The sequence below is a fragment of the Populus euphratica genome, unplaced genomic scaffold (genome assembly GCF_000495115.2).
Source record: "Populus euphratica unplaced genomic scaffold, PopEup_1.0 scaffold187.1, whole genome shotgun sequence".
NCBI classification, from domain to species: Eukaryota; Viridiplantae; Streptophyta; class Magnoliopsida; order Malpighiales; family Salicaceae; genus Populus; species Populus euphratica.
Window position 1 is genome coordinate 341,851 of NW_011500070.1, and position 18,672 is coordinate 360,522.

At 33.5% G+C, this 18,672-nt stretch overlaps 3 protein-coding genes and 1 long non-coding RNA gene across 10 annotated transcripts in view; 1 reads left to right on the forward strand and 3 right to left on the reverse strand.

Annotated features, from left to right (window-relative positions):
* Positions 1–3,609: 3,609 nt before the first annotated feature.
* LOC105108432 (ras guanine nucleotide exchange factor P-like) lies at positions 3,610–4,887 on the reverse strand. Its single transcript, XM_011002738.1, has one exon. The coding sequence runs from the start codon at positions 4,689–4,691 to the stop codon at positions 3,942–3,944; it is 750 nt and encodes a 249-aa protein (XP_011001040.1). The 5' UTR covers positions 4,692–4,887; the 3' UTR covers positions 3,610–3,941.
* A 5,657-nt stretch (positions 4,888–10,544) lies between these two features.
* Positions 10,545–12,469, reverse strand: LOC105108433 (7-deoxyloganetin glucosyltransferase-like). Its single transcript, XM_011002739.1, has 2 exons — positions 11,962–12,469; positions 10,545–11,572 (listed from the first exon to the last, which is right to left on the reverse strand). Exons 1-2 carry the CDS (start codon positions 12,467–12,469, stop codon positions 10,641–10,643), a joined length of 1,440 nt encoding a protein of 479 aa, XP_011001041.1. The 3' UTR covers positions 10,545–10,640.
* A 2,118-nt stretch (positions 12,470–14,587) lies between these two features.
* LOC105108434 (uncharacterized) lies at positions 14,588–15,644 on the forward strand. The gene is made up of 2 exons (XR_839065.1): positions 14,588–15,325; positions 15,356–15,644. It is a non-coding gene; the product is annotated as an uncharacterized LOC105108434 (long non-coding RNA).
* Positions 15,645–15,682: 38 nt separating this feature from the next.
* Positions 15,683–18,672, reverse strand: part of FRS2 (FAR1-related sequence 2) — a 3,498-nt gene continuing 508 nt past the window's right edge. The window contains exons 2-9 of one of the 7 annotated variants that reach the window (XM_011002741.1): positions 17,015–18,649; positions 16,870–16,926; positions 16,703–16,768; positions 16,521–16,586; positions 16,372–16,440; positions 16,215–16,280; positions 16,051–16,110; positions 15,683–15,963 (exon numbers count right to left, since the gene is read on the reverse strand). In XM_011002741.1, the coding sequence (XP_011001043.1) occupies positions 15,889–15,963; positions 16,051–16,110; positions 16,215–16,280; positions 16,372–16,440; positions 16,521–16,586; positions 16,703–16,768; positions 16,870–16,926; positions 17,015–18,649 (2,094 nt within the window). In that variant the 3' untranslated portion in view covers positions 15,683–15,888. Of the gene's footprint in view, positions 15,964–16,050; positions 16,111–16,214; positions 16,281–16,371; positions 16,441–16,520; positions 16,587–16,638; positions 16,769–16,869; positions 16,929–17,014; positions 18,650–18,672 lie in introns of those variants that run through there. The other 6 variants (XM_011002742.1, XM_011002740.1, XM_011002744.1 and 3 more) reach the window with 6 other exon arrangements.

Below are 18,672 nucleotides of genomic sequence, written 5' to 3' on the forward strand. Positions count from 1 at the left end.
TTTTTGCTATCTTTTCCCAAAGACACGAAAAGTTGATTGTGATCCATCATAGTTTCCCAGTTGCACAACTCATGTTGTCAGACCTCTGAACAGCTGAGCTTCAATCCCTTTCTCCACTGGTTGATGCTGCTTTATATTTCCTTCATCCATCCCGCCTTTAATGCAACAGGTTGGTAAGGTAGAACCCATTTCTTTTGCTTTGTTTGTATCGAGCCATCCTGTTCCAGACACCACTGAAGTCTCTCTCAATCCAGTATGTGGCCGCAGCACTAACCTTCTTAATCACTCATTTTTCGGGCAAATCACTCAGATCGGTAATGCAAATAAAGCCAGGAGATTTTCAACACACTAAAATTATATTGTAGCATAGTAATTTCACCCTATTTCTAAACTTCACATCACATATATCAACTTTTCAAGGAGTTTAATTCAACGTAGGTTGAGCAATACCTTGTCCTCAGTACAACAAAACATTCTTCATTGTTTGTGTTGCCCTTTTGTTTTTTGTTGCCTTTTGTTTTCCAACTACAGTTCATGTGCATTTCTAGGGTATCCACCAGTGCGATGATTGATGGAACAGCTTTCCATAATCTGTGCCACATGAGCTGTAGCATCCCGCATGTCTTGCAAGCTGACCCTCAGTTGCCTGCGCAAGCTACTGAAGTGTTTTCTACAAGAGATTATTACTTGGAAATTAGAGGTGGTCCGTGTGCATCAAATCAATCATAGTATAGGGATTCACCTTAACAGTCAGTAATTATACAAGGACTCACTATAATTGACCAGTTAAACAGTTCTGTTCTACATGAACTTGGAGCACTGTGGGCAAAGGTTGTTAGCATGTGACCTGAGGATTAGGTGGGTCAAATGTTTGATACCTTCCTTATCATAAATACAAAATATTTAAGTGATTAAATCTTCGAGGAGCTCTGAAATAGCATGACACAAGACCTTGCTAGTGCTTTCTATAACCCACCTTGAAAAAACAGAAGAGACAAACATCCAATCCCTCTGTTGCTTTAATCCAATTCAAGACTAAAGTGTTCACTTTCACCTTCCACGTTAAGTACATTTATACCAACTTACTAAACCCGACTTTTAATATATGAATTAGGTTTCAAGTTGGACGGATCGATTTATTATATATCTAATCGAGTTAATTTTTATATAATTTTTTAAAATTTAACTCGAGCTAGTTTCTAAATTGATGGGAGTTAAATATTTCTCAGAGATATTAATATAAAATAAAACAATATACATTAATATTTAAATCTTTTTTGTATTTGTTAGGCAGCCAGCATTTCGTTCTGTTAAGCTTATCTGCTAGCATGGTATTTTCAATTGGTCAATCATATTAGTCAAATAAATTTGATGATTGATGCCATATTATTGTTTATAGCATTTTTGCACATGTGATTATACTGAATTGTACCAAAGGATCAAATCCCTTACATATTATATGGAGCAATCCTCTTCTTTCTGTGAGTATTCGGATTCCTTGAGCATTAAAAAGTAATTTCACAAGTTATTAAACCGGGCTTGATGTAGACTAGTTTTATAATAAATAAAAAATTTATTTTTATATAATCTGGTCAAAAACCTGAATCAATCCCATTGATTATTTTTTTAATTCTTTGACCAACATATCACCAATATTATTTTAATCTTTTTTAAAAAAATTGATTTAACCTAATTTATGATCTAAACATTGCTTTGGGCCATACTCTACGTTAGGTTTAATAAATATGAAATTGTGTGATCCCTGTAAAATGAAATTTTTATGGTTTATTTTAGTATTTGATATAGATACCTTTTGCAAATAATTTATATGCATATTTCACATAAAAAACAGAACCCAAAAACCTTATGGAGAAAGAAAGGCATCACTTTTGACTACTGAGTCTTAGGAATTGTTTAGGAACGCGGTTTAACCCGAGTTCTTAAAAAAATTAATTTTTTTTGTTAAAATTTAATATCATTTGTATATTTTAGATTATTTTGATATATTGATGTTAAAAATAATTTTTTAAAAATAAAAAAAATCATTGACATACATTTTGTTTTGAAAAGTTATTTGAAAAGTAACAACTACTATACTGTCAAACACATTTTATTCTTGTTCATCCTTATTTTAAACCATGATTTGTGAGGAAGGTAAAGTGGAACCAAAACAAAACAATTTTAGGCATAGAATTTGTTGGAAATTTGTTTCATATGGCTGGCTCCCACAATTAATTACGTTTCTTCCCTCTAGTATCCTTTTACTTGTTTAATATTTGAATTATTATAGAACATACTTAACTTTATTTATTTATTAAAATCAATGACGACTGTAATGACATCATATGTGTTATATAAAAAAAATTAATTAAAATAAATAACAATAAATTTAAAAATAGACATGAAAGTTACTCCATACTTTATTTTACTCAATGAAATTACATTATGAACATCCCAAAATTAATTATTTCATTTCCCTTTAATACCAATTACATTCCACAGAAAAGAAGACAAAGCCAATTATTTCGTTGCCTTCAAATTCAATATTTATCCACGTGATTGACATAGCCTAATTACTGTAATTAGGTTGAAAATTATGGTGGCTTAGATAATAATGTTCAATTAGCCAATTAGGGATTGATGTAATCTTAGTGAATCAAAAGGCACCCATATTAATTCAAAATAGCAAAGATTAGGGTGTATATTTGACTTTGTAATTAAAGTGGACCTTTGCCTTTCCATGTCATTGAGGCCCATGATACATCCACATTCACCCCCTCTTCCCATCTCTCACTCAAATCAATCTCTTTCTGGGAAATTTCAGGTCTTAAATTCCCAACAATTCACGAAAAGTTTTTTATTTTTCTCTCAATTTGGAAGAGTATTTATCGTCATTAATTGTGACATAAAGTTAGATAAAGGTAGTTGTACAAAGAATATACACCTGGATTTTTCTTTCTCAACTTAGCATTTCTTAAAAATTAATGCTAGAAAATGTTTCACGAAGTCATCAGTTTTCTTAAAAATCACTGATTTCAGCTTTACTTCCTTAAAAAATAATACTAATTTTGATAAGATTAGCATTAATAAAATTGAATCAAAGTTATAAAAAAAAGTAAGTAATTAAAAGAGGAGAATTTTCAAATGAAATAATTATCCTATTTTAATTAAAGTATGTTTGTTAATATGGTACACTGTAGCTGCATGACAAATAATACCACAACACACTAACAAATAATTTTTAAAAGTCTGTTTGTTTTTACGAAGAAAAAATTAATTTTTTTTTATTTTTTATTTTAATATATTAATATCAAATATAATTTTTAAAAAATAAAAAAATTATTTATATATATTTTAACATAAAAAATTATTTTAAAAACAATTATAAGACTGCCAAGCAAGTTCAGTGATGTTTATTTGAAATCACTTATATAAGTTGTAGTTCACAACAAGTGGCCAATCAAAAAGTTAACAAATAAAATATGTTTAATATTCTTCATTTATTTTTTCGATTCAATCTAAGTGTTTGAATTAGCAATTCGGCAGTCGTTCAAAGATTAATTCTCCTTGGAAGCTTGCATATGTGTAATTAAATATATAAAATGAATAAAACGAGCTAGCATACTTGTTTCCTTGTATCATACTTGGCCCATGGTTTTTGAAAGCCAACCAAATGCCTTGAAAATTATAATTAACAATATATTTCTAATGATCGAAAGCAAAAAAAAAGAAGAAAAAAAAAGCTAAGAAACAAAGCATGTGGCAGACTTAAATAGAAAAGTACTTACCACATTTTAGAGCCCAGCAAAAAGAAGAAAGAAAACCAATGAAAAAAAAGAAAAAAAAATGCTATCAAGTGTCACGAGTAGCATAATATTTACGTTGGTCAATGGTTGTCTCATAGGACAAGTCAGTGCCTAACTTTCGTCTTTATGTCCCTCTCAGAATAAGAAAGTATTACTTCTGTTCTCATTGGAGCTGGAAGATGGAGGCCTAGAAGGAGGAGCCACCAGGGAGGAAATTACAGCTCCTTCAGTTGAGTACCCATGATCAGAGACTTCCATGGTTGTAGCGGCTCTAGGGTTTCCAAGTCTTTGAAAAAACACATCACCAGGAGCAGTGGTAGTACTGGTATTAGTACCCATATTACTGTTTCTCAGTGAGAACATGTATGATGGCGGTGGCTGGCTTTGCTGCTGAAATTGCTGCTGCTGTTGCTGCTGTTGATATTGCAAATGATACGCCGGGGGCATCATAACTGGACTAGGGTGATTACCATGATGGCCTTGACGATGAACACCTACTGCATAACCAAAATTTGTGGCATTAATTTGTGATCCTGTTGCAAATGGTGCACTAGGACCCCCAGTGAATTGTTGCACCATGGCTCGGAAATTTGTGGTGTCTGTATTGAGTAATGTTGTCGGGGTTCTTCTTGAAGCCCTAGACCTTCTACGAATAGGCTTGGCAACTCGACCTTCAGGGCTCAAATGACCACTTGAGCTAGGATTGCCGGAACCCATTGGGTTCGATATGCTAGCCGTGTCCATGGTGGTGGTGGCGATGATATTCACATCAGCGACACCACGATCGTTGAACATGGGTCGAATAGGAGGTAAAACCTGGTTCGAGAGATTTTGTTGATAGAATTGAGACCAATCGGGAGGATTATCGGACATGATTTTGCTCATGACCTTAATTATAAGAGAAAAAACCGCAAACTATAGCATGTACTTAGGGCGCCGCTATGAACATGTGCGTGATTTTTCTTCGGCAAGTTTGAAGGGAAGAAATGAACTCAGGCCTATGGTATTTATGGAGGTTCAACAGGTCAAAGAAACAATACAAGAGAGATCCTGGCCATTGATCCTTGCTTAAAGGATACTCCCAAACTAATTTGTCACGTGAGATGGCACGTGCGTGCTGTCATGTAATGTGGTTTCTGGAAAGTCTATGTACTTCCTTCGTGAGGGCATGGATGGCTGATATTTTTTTAGGTTGCATGGTTCCTTGAAGCAACATTCATAGGGCTCTATCAAGATGAGATCATCTCTTCAAGGTGGCCACGTCAGTTGAAGACTTTTAGTGTGTTAGGTGACATTGGGTGAGTTGGAGTCTTCGAAGATGCAATTCTTTTATGGGAAATAGCCATGTACCTTCTCCCAAGTTTTTGCTTTTAACAAGTCCGCCTTCATAATCATGACTCGAGATGTCATGGTATCCGTCGATTCGATTTCTTGATTTCATATTATATTTAATATTTATTAAATAAAAATTTTAATTGTTTATAAATTATTTAATGAGGGTTTCACTTCAAAATCAACATGATTAAAAATAAAAAAAAATAATAAAGCATTCATTAAAGATTAAACGTTAAATTTTTTTTCTTTTAAAATAAGGACAGGCCAAACGTGTGGCCCTGGATAAACCAATGTATCAGTGTCTTAAAAAACATCACCACAATTAAATTTGTCTTGATTATTTTTGTTGTCAGTATCTCGCAACTAATTATTTCTCTTTTTTTTGTTGTTTTCCAGTAATTTTCTTTCCTTTTTGTTAACCGAGATACTAAAAAATAAATAAAACGAACTTTTAAACAAAATATTATTGTAAATTTAAGGTGAATCGTGTAATTTCTTAAAAAAATTGAAAAAAAAACTAAAAATTAAGCAGAAAGTTCACTGTTCATGTAAACAATTGCCGACTTTATATATTTTTAGTTTTTGTTAATTAACTAGTTCACAAACCCTGCTCTACTGCATATTAGATGACAAAAAAAAAAACGTAGTAAAAAACATCTAATTTTTAATGAAACCCATGTAAAACCATGGGGTGTTAAGAATATAATTAAAGTAAAATACAATTTCAACAAGTTTCCTTACATTACCAAACGATCTCTTAGTTTTCTTTCCACGAGGTCTCGATTTTCAACCTTCAACCTTCACGTGTATTAGAAAATTATATATAGTGTTGTGGTGGCACAAGTTTTACACTTGGTAAGTTGTGTGTCTCATATCTCACAGCAAAAACTTATTCCAAATCACAAATAAATTAAATGAAGTGTGAATAATAATGCTTATTGTTGAACACTTATTCCAATTTTTTCATCCTAAAATTGATAGATTAGACTTTTTATCTTTGAACTTAATAAGGGGGCTAACGGGTCTAGCACATCTCTATCTACCCTTTGGAAATACTGCCGATTGGATGCACATGTTTTATAAGTCAAGAAGGGTTTCCAAGAGACAACGGCCCTATCACAAAAGAGGAGCAGATGGCAGGAATTTCTTTTTTTTTTTTGTGTGTGTGTGTGTGTGAGAGAGAGAGAGATAGATAGATAGAGAGATTTATTTATTTATTTATTTATTTTCTTCTCCCTGTTTTCCTTTTCTTAAAACATTACATGGATCTCTGATGCTGCCACAATACAAGTATTAATGTTCACGAGAAACGTTAAATTATCATGTCATGTCAACAAGTTTATTGGAAATGATAATTTAACCAGGCTAGTGGCTGCTATCTACGAAGGATGAGTAAAATAATTGAATTATACAGGATATTCGTACAAACAAATGTCTAAATTTAACTGGAAAAACCAGCCAAAGAAAACAAACCGAAAAACTAGTTAATTTCTTTTAAAATAAATTGTTCTATTTTATTTACTATTTTATATTTAAAAAAACAAATCGAGAAATCAAAGAAAAAAAAAACCAAAACTATATATAACCAAACCAAGTCAAATATTTTTTTTTTATCTACAAAAACATAGTTATTATAAAAATAGTCCAACTTTTTTTTGCCCATTTGTACCTTTTCCCTTTTAATAAAATATAACCACACCACACCAAATCAAACCAAATTACTTGATTTTGTTTTTTATTTGATTTAGTTAAATTAGTTTATTTTTATTTTTAAAAAAGTTTGAATTTTTTTTATTTTTTATTTTAAATTAATATTTTTTGTTATTTTTATATCATTTTGACATATTGATGTCAAAAATAAATTTTTAAAAATAAAAAAATATTATTTTAATATATTTTTGAGTGAAAAATACTTTAAAAAACAACCAACACATTCTTTAATCTAAACTAATTGTTTGTCTAATACTCATCCTTTTCATAAATGAATATATTAACAGATCTATTCAAATAATATATGATAAGTTTGCTAACATACTAGATCCATAGTATTTAGGTCCGGTAATGAATCAAGTTCAAGATAATACAAGTATGACAAACATATCAGATTTTAAAAACTTAGATTTGACAGTCAAATAAACCCAAGGTAACGTGAGTCTGACGAATATATTATACTTAAAGAATTTCTAAAGTAAGATAACATAAGTCTAATAAATATGTCAGGTTCAAAATACTCAACTTGACAATCACCTAATCCCTAGGTAACGTGAGTTTCACGAGTGTGTTAAACCTAAAGAACTTGGGCTTTCAACAGTTAAGTCTAACGTAACATGAGTCTGACAAACATGTCAGACCCAAGAAACTTGAACTTGATGATCAGTTAAGTTTATGGTAACATGGATCGAACAAACATCTGTATTTGTATTCATAGGGTACAAATACTCTATGAATTATTCAGATAAAAGGTTTATAGCTTATTTATCTTTTAAAATAAATATACATAGATTTTAGAGAAAAAACTAATTTAATACTCAAGAACAAACATCTTTATTTTTTAAATTTATAACTTTTTAAAATAATTTATTATTTTAAGTCATTTAATATATTTTTCATAAATATATTAATTTTATCGTTGAAAAAGTTTTTAAATCTCATTGGAACCTTTTTTTTAGGTATTTAAGCTTTTAACATAAACTTAGAGTTTCTTAAATTAAAAAAAAAACTAAGCAATTAAATACATTAATTAATTACTATCCCAAATACTAAATAATATTTTAACTATATATTTTAAATTTTAAAACATCATTAAAACACAATTTAAATGTGTTAATCAATATTAAGGTTATTGTTATTGTTTTCGCCTCGGATAGATTGATGTATACATGTGCGTGCGTGTGTATATATGAACTACCTACATGGGAGCCTAGATTCATAGATATATGCACCTGTATTTAACCTCGGCTATCGATTGCCATCTATAAATTATTAACATATACCTATTGACAATGTGCTAATCAATGTTAACGTTAATACTATTGTTTTTCTTTTTTTGTATTTTTTTGAGGTGGATTAGAGTTCAAGTGTATCTCTATTTAATGCATTCACATTGTTGAAACAATTTAATGAAATAGAAATTTAGAAAACAACAAAATCTTGTTCTTTTCTCTACATACCAAAATTAAATCTGTCTTCCTCGTCAATTTCGGCTGGAAGAATTCTTCTTCGGGTTAGAGCCACATGTATTTTCTTTTTTATGGAGCTAGCATGTGGTGTATTTTTTCTCAAACACCTTGCCTTTTACAGGATATAAAAAATCAATGACAGATTAAATGGATGTTGTATTCACCAAAAAGTTCTCAGCTATGTGCGCGCGAGCGCGATGCAGAATCTTGAAAATATATAAAATGTTCTTCCGTCTTCTTGAAGTAATTCAAAGATGGCAGCCAAAAATTTCATGCCGACAAGGAAGAGTGGTATTTAAGTAAAATCATTCACGCATTGACTCGTTTCATTAAAATACAACTTTCATGCATCATACCTTATCTTCAAATACATAAACATACAAAAGAAGAAGATGAGTGTACGGAGTTTTAAATTTTCTTCTTTTAGTGTGAAAGCATACATATTCGGGTGTACTTCCATGGGTATCAATTAATTATGGCTGAAAAGAAGGATGACCTTAAATGAAGAAGAAGAAGAAGAAGAAGAAGAAGAAGGAGAAGACTTTGCTCTAGTTTTGTTAATTCAAAATCCATATATCTACATGGATAGCAGGTCTGTTTCGCAGTACGACGAGGAATGATTAAAATTGAGTTTTATCTTAGCTTTTACATTATTAAATCAAAATAATTGAAATGTATAAGAACATTAATTTGATATTTTTTAATATTTTAAAAAAGTATAAATTACTACAGTCTTGGACAGACATTAAATCACGAGAAACGTGTTATCACAAAGGAAATTACGCACCTTCCCACCACTCATGCCCGAGCCTCCTTGCACCACTCATGCCCGAGCCTCTTTGTAGAGATTTGAGTATAGCTAGGATGGACACAAGTTACCTCTTTAGTGGATTTAGCAGAAACTTTTGTCTAGATTAAATTAAATCACATAAGTTCATGAGTTAGGTGTTAAATCACACGGGAAATCAGGAACTTCCCACCACTTATGCCTGAACATCTTTGTAGAGATTTTTTTTTTTCCTTTTCTTTTCTTAGAGAGTTTTTGTTATAGGGATTAGGGAGAAGCCATTGTTCTCCATCAAGGTTTTTTTTTTTTAAATGACCGTTTTATGAACTAGATACTGTAGTTGTCAGGAATTCAAATTCCTTATTAGTCACCTAAATCTTTTGAATCTAGACTTGATCCCGTTGTAAATTAATTATATGCTGTTAATTTCCATCGGGTCCATTCTCGATCCAAATCGAACACTCATAGACCATATTTTAAGCTTGTTTTTTTTTCATTTTAGTGAACAAGAGGCAAATCTCAAGATAATCATGGCATGAGCTTTCTTTTTTGGTGGGTGGAAAATGAATGTATCCCCATAACTATTAACTCAATCCCTTTCGATCTGGTTTGCAATTTCCTTAAATGGTGGAGCTGAAGAACTTCTTGTTTTTAATTCATTTTTAGTAATGATTAATTAGGTTAACTATAGTGAAAGATAAGGCAGGCTAATTGGTCAAAGTCCATGGTAATATAGTGGTCATGAGCTAGCGGGGGGGGCCAGTGTTTGATCTGGACTGGAGCTATCGCGTCAGCTCAAGTGGAAGAAGGCAGAAATTTGGATTCCGAGACTCTAAATTTCAGAATTTCAGCATTTCATTTGCACCGACGCATAGAGAGTGCATCACGCAAGTTTAACTTATTTAAGGGTTTATGAATTAATTATTAAAATAATATTTGTTTATTTTTTAATTAAGGAAGTTATCACTCTAGACTTTTGAAGGTTCACTTGATAGGTTTTTTTTTGGTTTTTGAGTTTAAATTCTTAAATTTGTTTAATAAAATGACATATATCCCTAGAAGAAATTAAGAAAATTAAAGGGGCAAATAATTCTTGGCACTTGGACTCCTGGCAATGCCTATCTTTCCTCGTAGTTTCTCATCTTGACGAGTACTACTTCAACAATTTCCAAGAAAATACTTCCCTTTTTCTTCATCTAGTCTTCTCTTACTTCATTGCTGCATTTTGCCCCTTGTCAAGGCCTTAGGTTTCATTTCTATACATCAAGAAAACAACCACCAGGGTAAACTCAGGTGGATTTCATTTTGGGGTGTTTTAATATTAATATTAATATATTAATATATCATGAGAGATTTGGTTTCACCTCATCAATATAAATAAACTTGATTTCAACCTCTGCCACAAATGAAAACAGTCATTGGCAGACCAAGTGTTTAAAAATTCTTCAATTTTATTCTTTAATAATTCTCACAGTGTGCATTGTGAGAAACTATTAAAACACTTGAAATAGTAAACTAACAAAAACTTGAAAATCAACTTTTCGATAGCAGAACTTCATTGACCAAATTGTTCAAGTTTAAAGAAGATGAACCATCAAAACTTGTGGCCTCTTCTGCCATTTTCTTCCATTCCAAGACCTTTTTCTTCACTTTCTTACCCTTTTCACCTGTCAGTATCTCGTTAACAATGTTCTCCACTTCTTCTCTTTTGAATCCATCTCTCAGCTCCAAGCCAATTCCCCATTCGTTGCAACTCTTTCTTGAGTTTGCAAATTGGTCCCCAAAGAATGGCCAACAAATCATCGGCACCCCGGCAGATATGCTTTCTATCATTGAGTTCCACCCACAATGTGTTAGGAATCCTCCTATTGACGGATGGTTAAGGACTTGCTCTTGTGGGCACCAACTTGCTACAAAACCTCTCTCTTTAGTTTCGAAAAGAAATTCCTGTGGTAGAATTGTCGAGTCTCCTTTAATCAAATCTGGCCTAATTATCCACAAGAAGTTGTGCTTGCTATCAGCAAGTCCCCAAGCAAGCTGAACTAGCTCCTCTGCTGTTGTTATTGTCGAGCTACCAAAACTTACATAAATCACCGAACCCGGCTCCTTCGAATCAAGCCATTTAAGGCATTCAGGCTCAGCATTCCATAGATTTCCATCAACAGACTCATAAAAATCATCAGAGATGTGATTCAAAAGCATTTGAGTAGGACCAATGCTATAAACTCGACCAAAAACAGACGAGAGGCTGTTCAACTCTTCACCCTCCAAGCTATCATAGGTATTGAAAATAACTGCCGATGCCTTGGAAACTCTTTCCATATCGCCCTCGCTACTATCTTCCATGTATCCATTTCGATCTTGAACTCGGAGGACACTAAGAAGATCTCTCATTCGTGCTCTTTTCGTTCCTGGAATCCATTCCAACTTTTTGTCCAACATGTCATCAGTTTTTTGGCTTGGTTCTGTGAACAATATATGATTACCAACATGTCATCACTAAAATAACGTTTACATTTATGTTGATTGTTAGTAAAATCCAAAACAAAAAAATAAAAAGTGATGCTAAAGATGAGTTTTTACAGCAATTTTCTCTTCAAATGCCATTTAAATTTTAAGTCAAACAATCAATAGTGAATGTGATCTGGGTCCTAGTAGATGTTTCCTAGACTTAGTTCGATTGCTGTCAGTGGGCCTGGCTCAATTTGATTTGTAATTTTTGGGCTAAAATCTCAAATGTAAATGGGATTTTTTTTGCACCAAGAATTCAGGCCATCGATCGATGAATAAGTTAGATTAGTTAAAATAAAATAGAACAAAAACTTTTTCGGAGTAAAAAATATATAGAAAACACCTTTGAGAAGAGTGACCAGTTGCTTCATTTGATCACGAAAATGTGCAAAGCTCACAACCCCAGTCGCAGCCATATGCCAAACAAACACATTCGGCATTTCAAGTTCTTCAGTGAGTTCCTGAGTGTACGTCAACATAGCATCAGACACCATGCATGTCACAGGAGGATTTGCAGCAGTGTCATTGAGTCTAGCAATGAGGTCTCTCAAGGGACACAAAAGGCTCTTTCCACATGCCTGTCGAAGGGCAAGAAGGTTTAGGGTGGCACTTATGTGGGAATTTGAAGGAGGGTGCTCGATTGGTAAAGTCTCAAAACAGAAGTCAGGCAGACCATCGAGGGCATTAGGGCCTCTGGCATCAAGTATTCCTTTATGGTTAAATTCTGTGTTGACAAAGGTTACATGAAAACCTTTATGGTGAAGGAGCTTTGCTATTTTGAGCATAGGGTTTATGTGCCCTTGCAATGGGAATGGGATACACACCACATGAAGCTTGATAACTTCAGCCATTGCTCTATTTTTCCGTGTCTCTCATCTAATTTCTCCCTCCTTTCTTGTGTTCTTTCTTGCTAACAATGATGTAGAGCAAGAAGAGTATCAAGAATGATTTTTAAAGGGGAATTAAGATAGAAAAACGACGAATTTGAGAATATGAGATTCTTGTACCAACCCTTGTTATTCACTATCTTGTTCTATTTTTTGGATGTTCTTGGTCTTTCTATTTGTTTGAACTTGAGAGAGGAGCATCATCTAATCTAAATTTTTATGATTTGTTTGTAACATGAAAAATAATTCATTAGTTTTTCTTTTGAAGCAAAACTATTACTCCCATTTCACCATGTAATAATTTAAATCAAATTTGATAAATATCAATCCAAAGCCGGATATATATATATATTCGGTGATGGAAAAGATATTAATATTATTAAAATTGATTTAAAAACTTCAATTCAATATGAATAATAAATAATATTTGGATAATAAATAACTAATGATAAAATATAAATATTTAAATTTTTTATTCATTGAATAAAATATAATCATAATAAAAATCCTACCTGTGGTATCAATTGGCATTCCTTTAAAAAAAAAAAAAAACCAATACGCTACCAAAATTTATCATTGACTTGCAAAAGTGTGCCTTGATTCTACCTAGGGTCATTTTGGAGTTTTGGTTGAAAACACAACCACAACGTTGTTTCATAGGGAGCAATTAAAGAATAACATTTTAGATTATATTTAGTAATGTGGTAACTTATGATTACTATTGTGGTCTAAAAAAAATTATTTTATAAAAATTATTTTTAATTAAATTTAATTTAAAAAAAAATATATATTTAGTTAAAACTATAATTGAAATTGAGGTTAAACAAAAAATATTTTAATATATTTGATTAAGAATGCTTTTGAAATTAAGGTTTTAAAATAACTAAAAAAATATATATTAATATTGATGATTTTTAATTGAAATATTATATATTTAACTACCGCTATTACATCATGAAATAAATAATACTTTACATAAAATATTTTTTATTGTTCCATTAAACTATTTGCAATTCTATTATGTAGGAAATCCATTCGAAAAGAACTACAGTTTACATTGCTTCCTGAGTGTACAATAATATCAGGTAAAATATCATTAGAAATAAAATTAGATTGTGATCAAATTCTGCAAATACTACGTTATCATGCTATCTCCTTCTAATATAATTATATAGTCATTGAATAGTGTTAAAATACTAGTTTTCTAAATAAAACATAATATCTAAGAATTTTTTTTGGATTTTTTTATTTTGTTGGGTCAGACCTAGACATCAGACATTTAGATTTGGGTCAAACTCGGTCCGGCCATGAACAGTGGAGATGCTCTCCACTGTTCACATGTAACGTGAACAGTGGAGTATGCAGAATACAAAGGTGAAAGGGAAAGGGAAAGGGAAGAGAAAGAGCAATGGCTCACAATGAAAACGACGAAGGCAGTGGTGAGCTGAGGGAGATGCTCTCCATTGTGCTGAATTGTGCTATGTTTCTATTTTTCTTCGAATAGTGGAAAATGCAGAAGACATAGGAGAAGGGGAAGAGGAAGAATAGTGGCTAGTGGTGTAAACGACAGAGATTGGTGGTGAGTTGCTCTTCATTGTTCACATGCAACATGAACAATGGAGAATGCAGAAGATGAAAAAAAAGGGAAAAGGGAAAAAGAAAGAGTAGTGGTTGGCAATAAAAACGACAGGTTGGTGGTGAGTTGCTCTTCATTATTCACATGCAACATAAACAATGAAGAATGCAGAGGGAAAGGAAAAGAGAAAGAGTAGTGGTTGACAATAAAAACGACGGAGATCGGTGGTGAGCTGAGAGAGCTGCTCTTCACTTTGCTCTGTTGTGCTTTGTTTTTGTTCTTCTTTTTCGATACCTCTGTTTACTGTGTTTATAATACAATTTGCAACTCAGCATAAAAAGCAACTTGAAGTTGCCTTGCAGTTTAACAATAGATACTCATGGATCCCACGAACAGTAATGTGCATTTATACTGTTACCAAACACGTGACAAATATGTTTTTCTATAAATACAGCCACGGCGCCAAACACGCATAATCCTACATCCCTCCCTCATCCTACCTCGCCAAAGTCAACAAACTTGTAGATGATTGTTCATCATTCAAAAAAAAAAAAAATACAGCACTCGAAATGAGGGAAGTAGGTTTTTTTTTTTCCTAAGCAGGACGGTCTTTTATGCTAAGCGTTTCCTCTAAGTTATGCTAGGTCTCTTCTTCCACTGCCTCCTTGAGAGACAGGGAGAGAGGGAGATGGTAGCAGTTCCTAAGCCTCATTTGGTGCGTGTCCCATTGCCATTGCAAACACACATATAATCTCCATGCTAAACCTAGGAAAGCTTCTTCATAACAAAGGTTTCCACGTAACATCTGTCAACAGAGTTTAATCACAACTTGCAGAGCTTTGCATGGGGACCAGCTAATGGAAACCACAACTTCTTGCGGATAACTAGACCAAATTTGATCATGAGGAAATCACCATTCTAGCATAAGAGTTTATGAAGGAAACCAAAGAGAGATGTTTCATAGCAAGTTGTTTCCCACAAGAGCGGGTCCTTAATCACCCATCTGTTGGAGGATTCATGAACCATGGTGGATGGAACTCAGTACTTGAAAGCATCTCTGCTGGAGTACCAATGGTTTGTTGGCCTCTTATGGGACAAACATTTGAGAATTCTTAAAAAGTTGCCATGAATGGGGTGTTGGCATGGAGTTGAGTCATGACTTCAACAGTTATGAAGTGGAGAATCTTGTCAAGGAGTTGATGACAAGAGAGAAGGGAAAACAGATGAAGAATAAAGTCGAGGGAGTGGAAGAATATGGCAGAAGAAGCTGCTAGTTCCAGAGTATCATCGTGTCCTCGAACTTAGACAATCTAGTGAATGAAGTCCTGCTATCCAAAAGTTGATTACCCTAACCATATGCATCAATGAAACTGGTTTATCCAGCTGGTAATGTTTGTGTTTCTCTGCATAATTTGCTTTGATCCTCTTGAATAAAGACAATTACTCACTTCTTTCAGGTCAGGAAGATGTAGTAACAAAAAAAGAAAAAGAATTATTGCTTTCCAAATTTGTAACTTTATATTGGGTTTTCAAGGATAACAAAAAATGGTGATAAGAATCAGACATGGAATGTGGAGAACTATTTTGACAGGGTGTGAAGATGCCTTCAACTAAATTGGTTAATATACAAATCTATGTCAAATACAGAAAGGTTCATGCCATCTTATTGGCAAATTTCATTTCCAACAGCACTATACAAGTGTAAAGAACAAACAAATACGTATATGAGATAATTATTGAGGATCCACAGATGATTCACTTATCTGTCCTCATATCTTGAAAATCCATGCGCATGTTACTGTGAGAGTTAACTGGAGAGGTGCTTGTCATGTAGATGCTTTGATGCGATGCCATTAAATTGCGTAGAGCTGACAGGCTGTTCCTGCAGCAGTTAATCCCATAATGCATACTGAGAAAGTTGGGATGAAGAATATAAATCATAACCAATGTGACCTTTTGAAAAGCATACCAAATCTGGCAAGTTACTGAAAGAAGTTTGCATGGTTGGTGATCTGAAGCCCAACTGACCCTGCAACAAAAAATATTGATCCAGCAGATGTTGATTCTACTTAGTAATGCTACAAGTGAAATCAAACCGCTACATAGAACAGAAAAAATTATCAAATTCAATACCAGTCCCTGCATGCTCAGTGGGGCTCCATAGTGACTAACATGTGTTGGTATCAAATGCAACTGTCCCTAAACATAAATTAAATCAGTATGTCAGAATATATTGCCACCAAAATTTTTTGTGAACTTACTATTGCAGAACGCAGCCCAAGCACCATACCAGAACCGGTAAGCCCTGTTGATTGCTATAATAACCATCATGGAATGGCGAAATTGAGTTCAGCTGTCCCTATGATACAAGTAAGAAAATGCATAACCATCCACAATTCTCAAAGAAAATGTTGCCGCTAAAACTACAAGGTTCCATACCACTCCTGGCGTGCCTTCTTGAGAGCCATAATAGCCTTCAAGATTTGGTGCCCTAGACCCTAATTCCTACAGAAAATAACCAGAATAGTCGATATGAAAAATAGAACTAAAATAATACCACAGTAAAATCAGGTCAAGTTTCTTTTGCAATGATTTTGCCTACAATATGTATTTCATACCACCTCTTGCGTGTCCTGCTGAGGAATGTAGCAGTTATCAGTATGGTGTGCCCTAGAGTTAATCTGGTCCTATACACAAAACAAAGTGATGTGAGTTGATACAGACATACAGGAAAATCCACAGTTGTTCAAGGATCAATTTGACACAAGTAAGTTTGAAATAAGCAAACCATCTGCTGGTAGCTTTCTTGCAAACCAATTTTTATACCCCCGGCCTCAGAGTATACCTACAGTACAAAATGAAATCTACTTCACGAGCTTACAATTTCCAACAGTATACAGTCATTATATCTTCAATAGCAACATTCAGCATACCTTTTTTTTCTTGTAAGTTCTCTTTTTCTTTGATGACTTGGTCAAACAGTTATCACAGTTCTCTTCTTCAAAGCCAGGAAAACCAAGAACATCCAATGTGTTAGGCTCTAAGACACTCTTAACAGAGTTATTTAGACCTACACAATTTTCTAAGACTTCCTCTAATGTCCGAACAGCAATATCATAAGCTTCTTTAGATAAAGAACCCTCTTTGCCCAGTTTGATGGCTTGTTTACATAAATCGTTGAAACGTTGTACCCTATAATGAAGACTTTTTGATATCTTATCAACAGCTTGATTAATCTTGGCACCTTTTGTCCACCGCTTCAATATGTAGCGGGATGGTATGTTGGAAACACCAGACATTTGAAGAACAAGGATTGCGTGTTTACACAAGAAACCTCTGTATTCAAAAGAACGACATATACAACAAATATCCATTGTTGATTTGTTCCAAGATACAAGAAAATTCTGACGTTCTTCAAAATCATCAACTCGAAAGTTAATAGTTGTGTCATCTTCACTTTCCTTTTGTAGGTGACATGAAACTACTCCCAAAACCTCAACCTGGAATTTCTTGAAAATGGCATCTGTATATAATGTTGATGCTTGTTTCTCAAAAGATGAGAGAGACCTCAATGCAGGCTGTTTGTTTTGTGTTTCAAATTCAGCTTTGGCTTCCATCTCATACCCGTCCTCCAAAAATGCTTTATATTGCTCCATGAACTCCTTGAATACAGCTTCCCTGTGAATGTACTTGTCAAAAAAAGAGGCAACGCTTCCAGATCGCTCAGTTGTTGACATTCCAGCTAAAGATAAATCTCGTATAAAAGTTGGGACCCATTTTATACGATTTTCATACAATGAGTGAACCCATTCATCCTCCCTTAGTTCAAATCTATCAACCATCTTCCACCATCTCTTTTCAAATTGCTCATCTGTCTGAGACTGATAAATACATTTGTTGAATTTCAACATAAAAATTTCACTTTGATTCATAACAGGAGACAAGTTTTCATGAATCTTACTGAATACATGCCATAAACTATAGTAGTGGCGTGTGTAAGGAAATACATCCACAACAGCTTCATTCAGGAATCTTTCTTGATCAGTAATAATTACTTTTGGAGCTTGGCCACCCACTGCTTTGAGCCATGTGTGCATTAGCCAGAGAAAACTAGATGCAGATTGCTCCCCAATCAATGCACATCCAAGTAACACGAACTGGAAGTGATTATTCACTCCAATAATAGGAACGAAAGGAAGCTTATATTTGCTGCTAACATAAAAGGTGTCAAAGAAGACAACATCACAGAAACTATGATAATCATGTCTGCCTTTTGCATCAATCCAGAACACATTTCTCATACGTTTTTCATGATCCAGATCTATTGCATAAAAGAAGGTCGAATTCTCACCCTGCATGCACATAAAATACTCGAGCATAACTTTTACATCATCCTCATCTAAAGCCAACTGCAAACCTTTCTTCGGACGAGCAACCGCACCTGATTGCTTGTTTCGTCTCCCTGTAGCATTATCATAATCTTCCTTGCAAATCTCATGGTTATGCTCCTTTACAAAACTATATATAACCCATTTCTCATCTTCTGTCCTCTTCATGTGCATTCCTGCCTTGCAAGCTGTCTTTGTACATG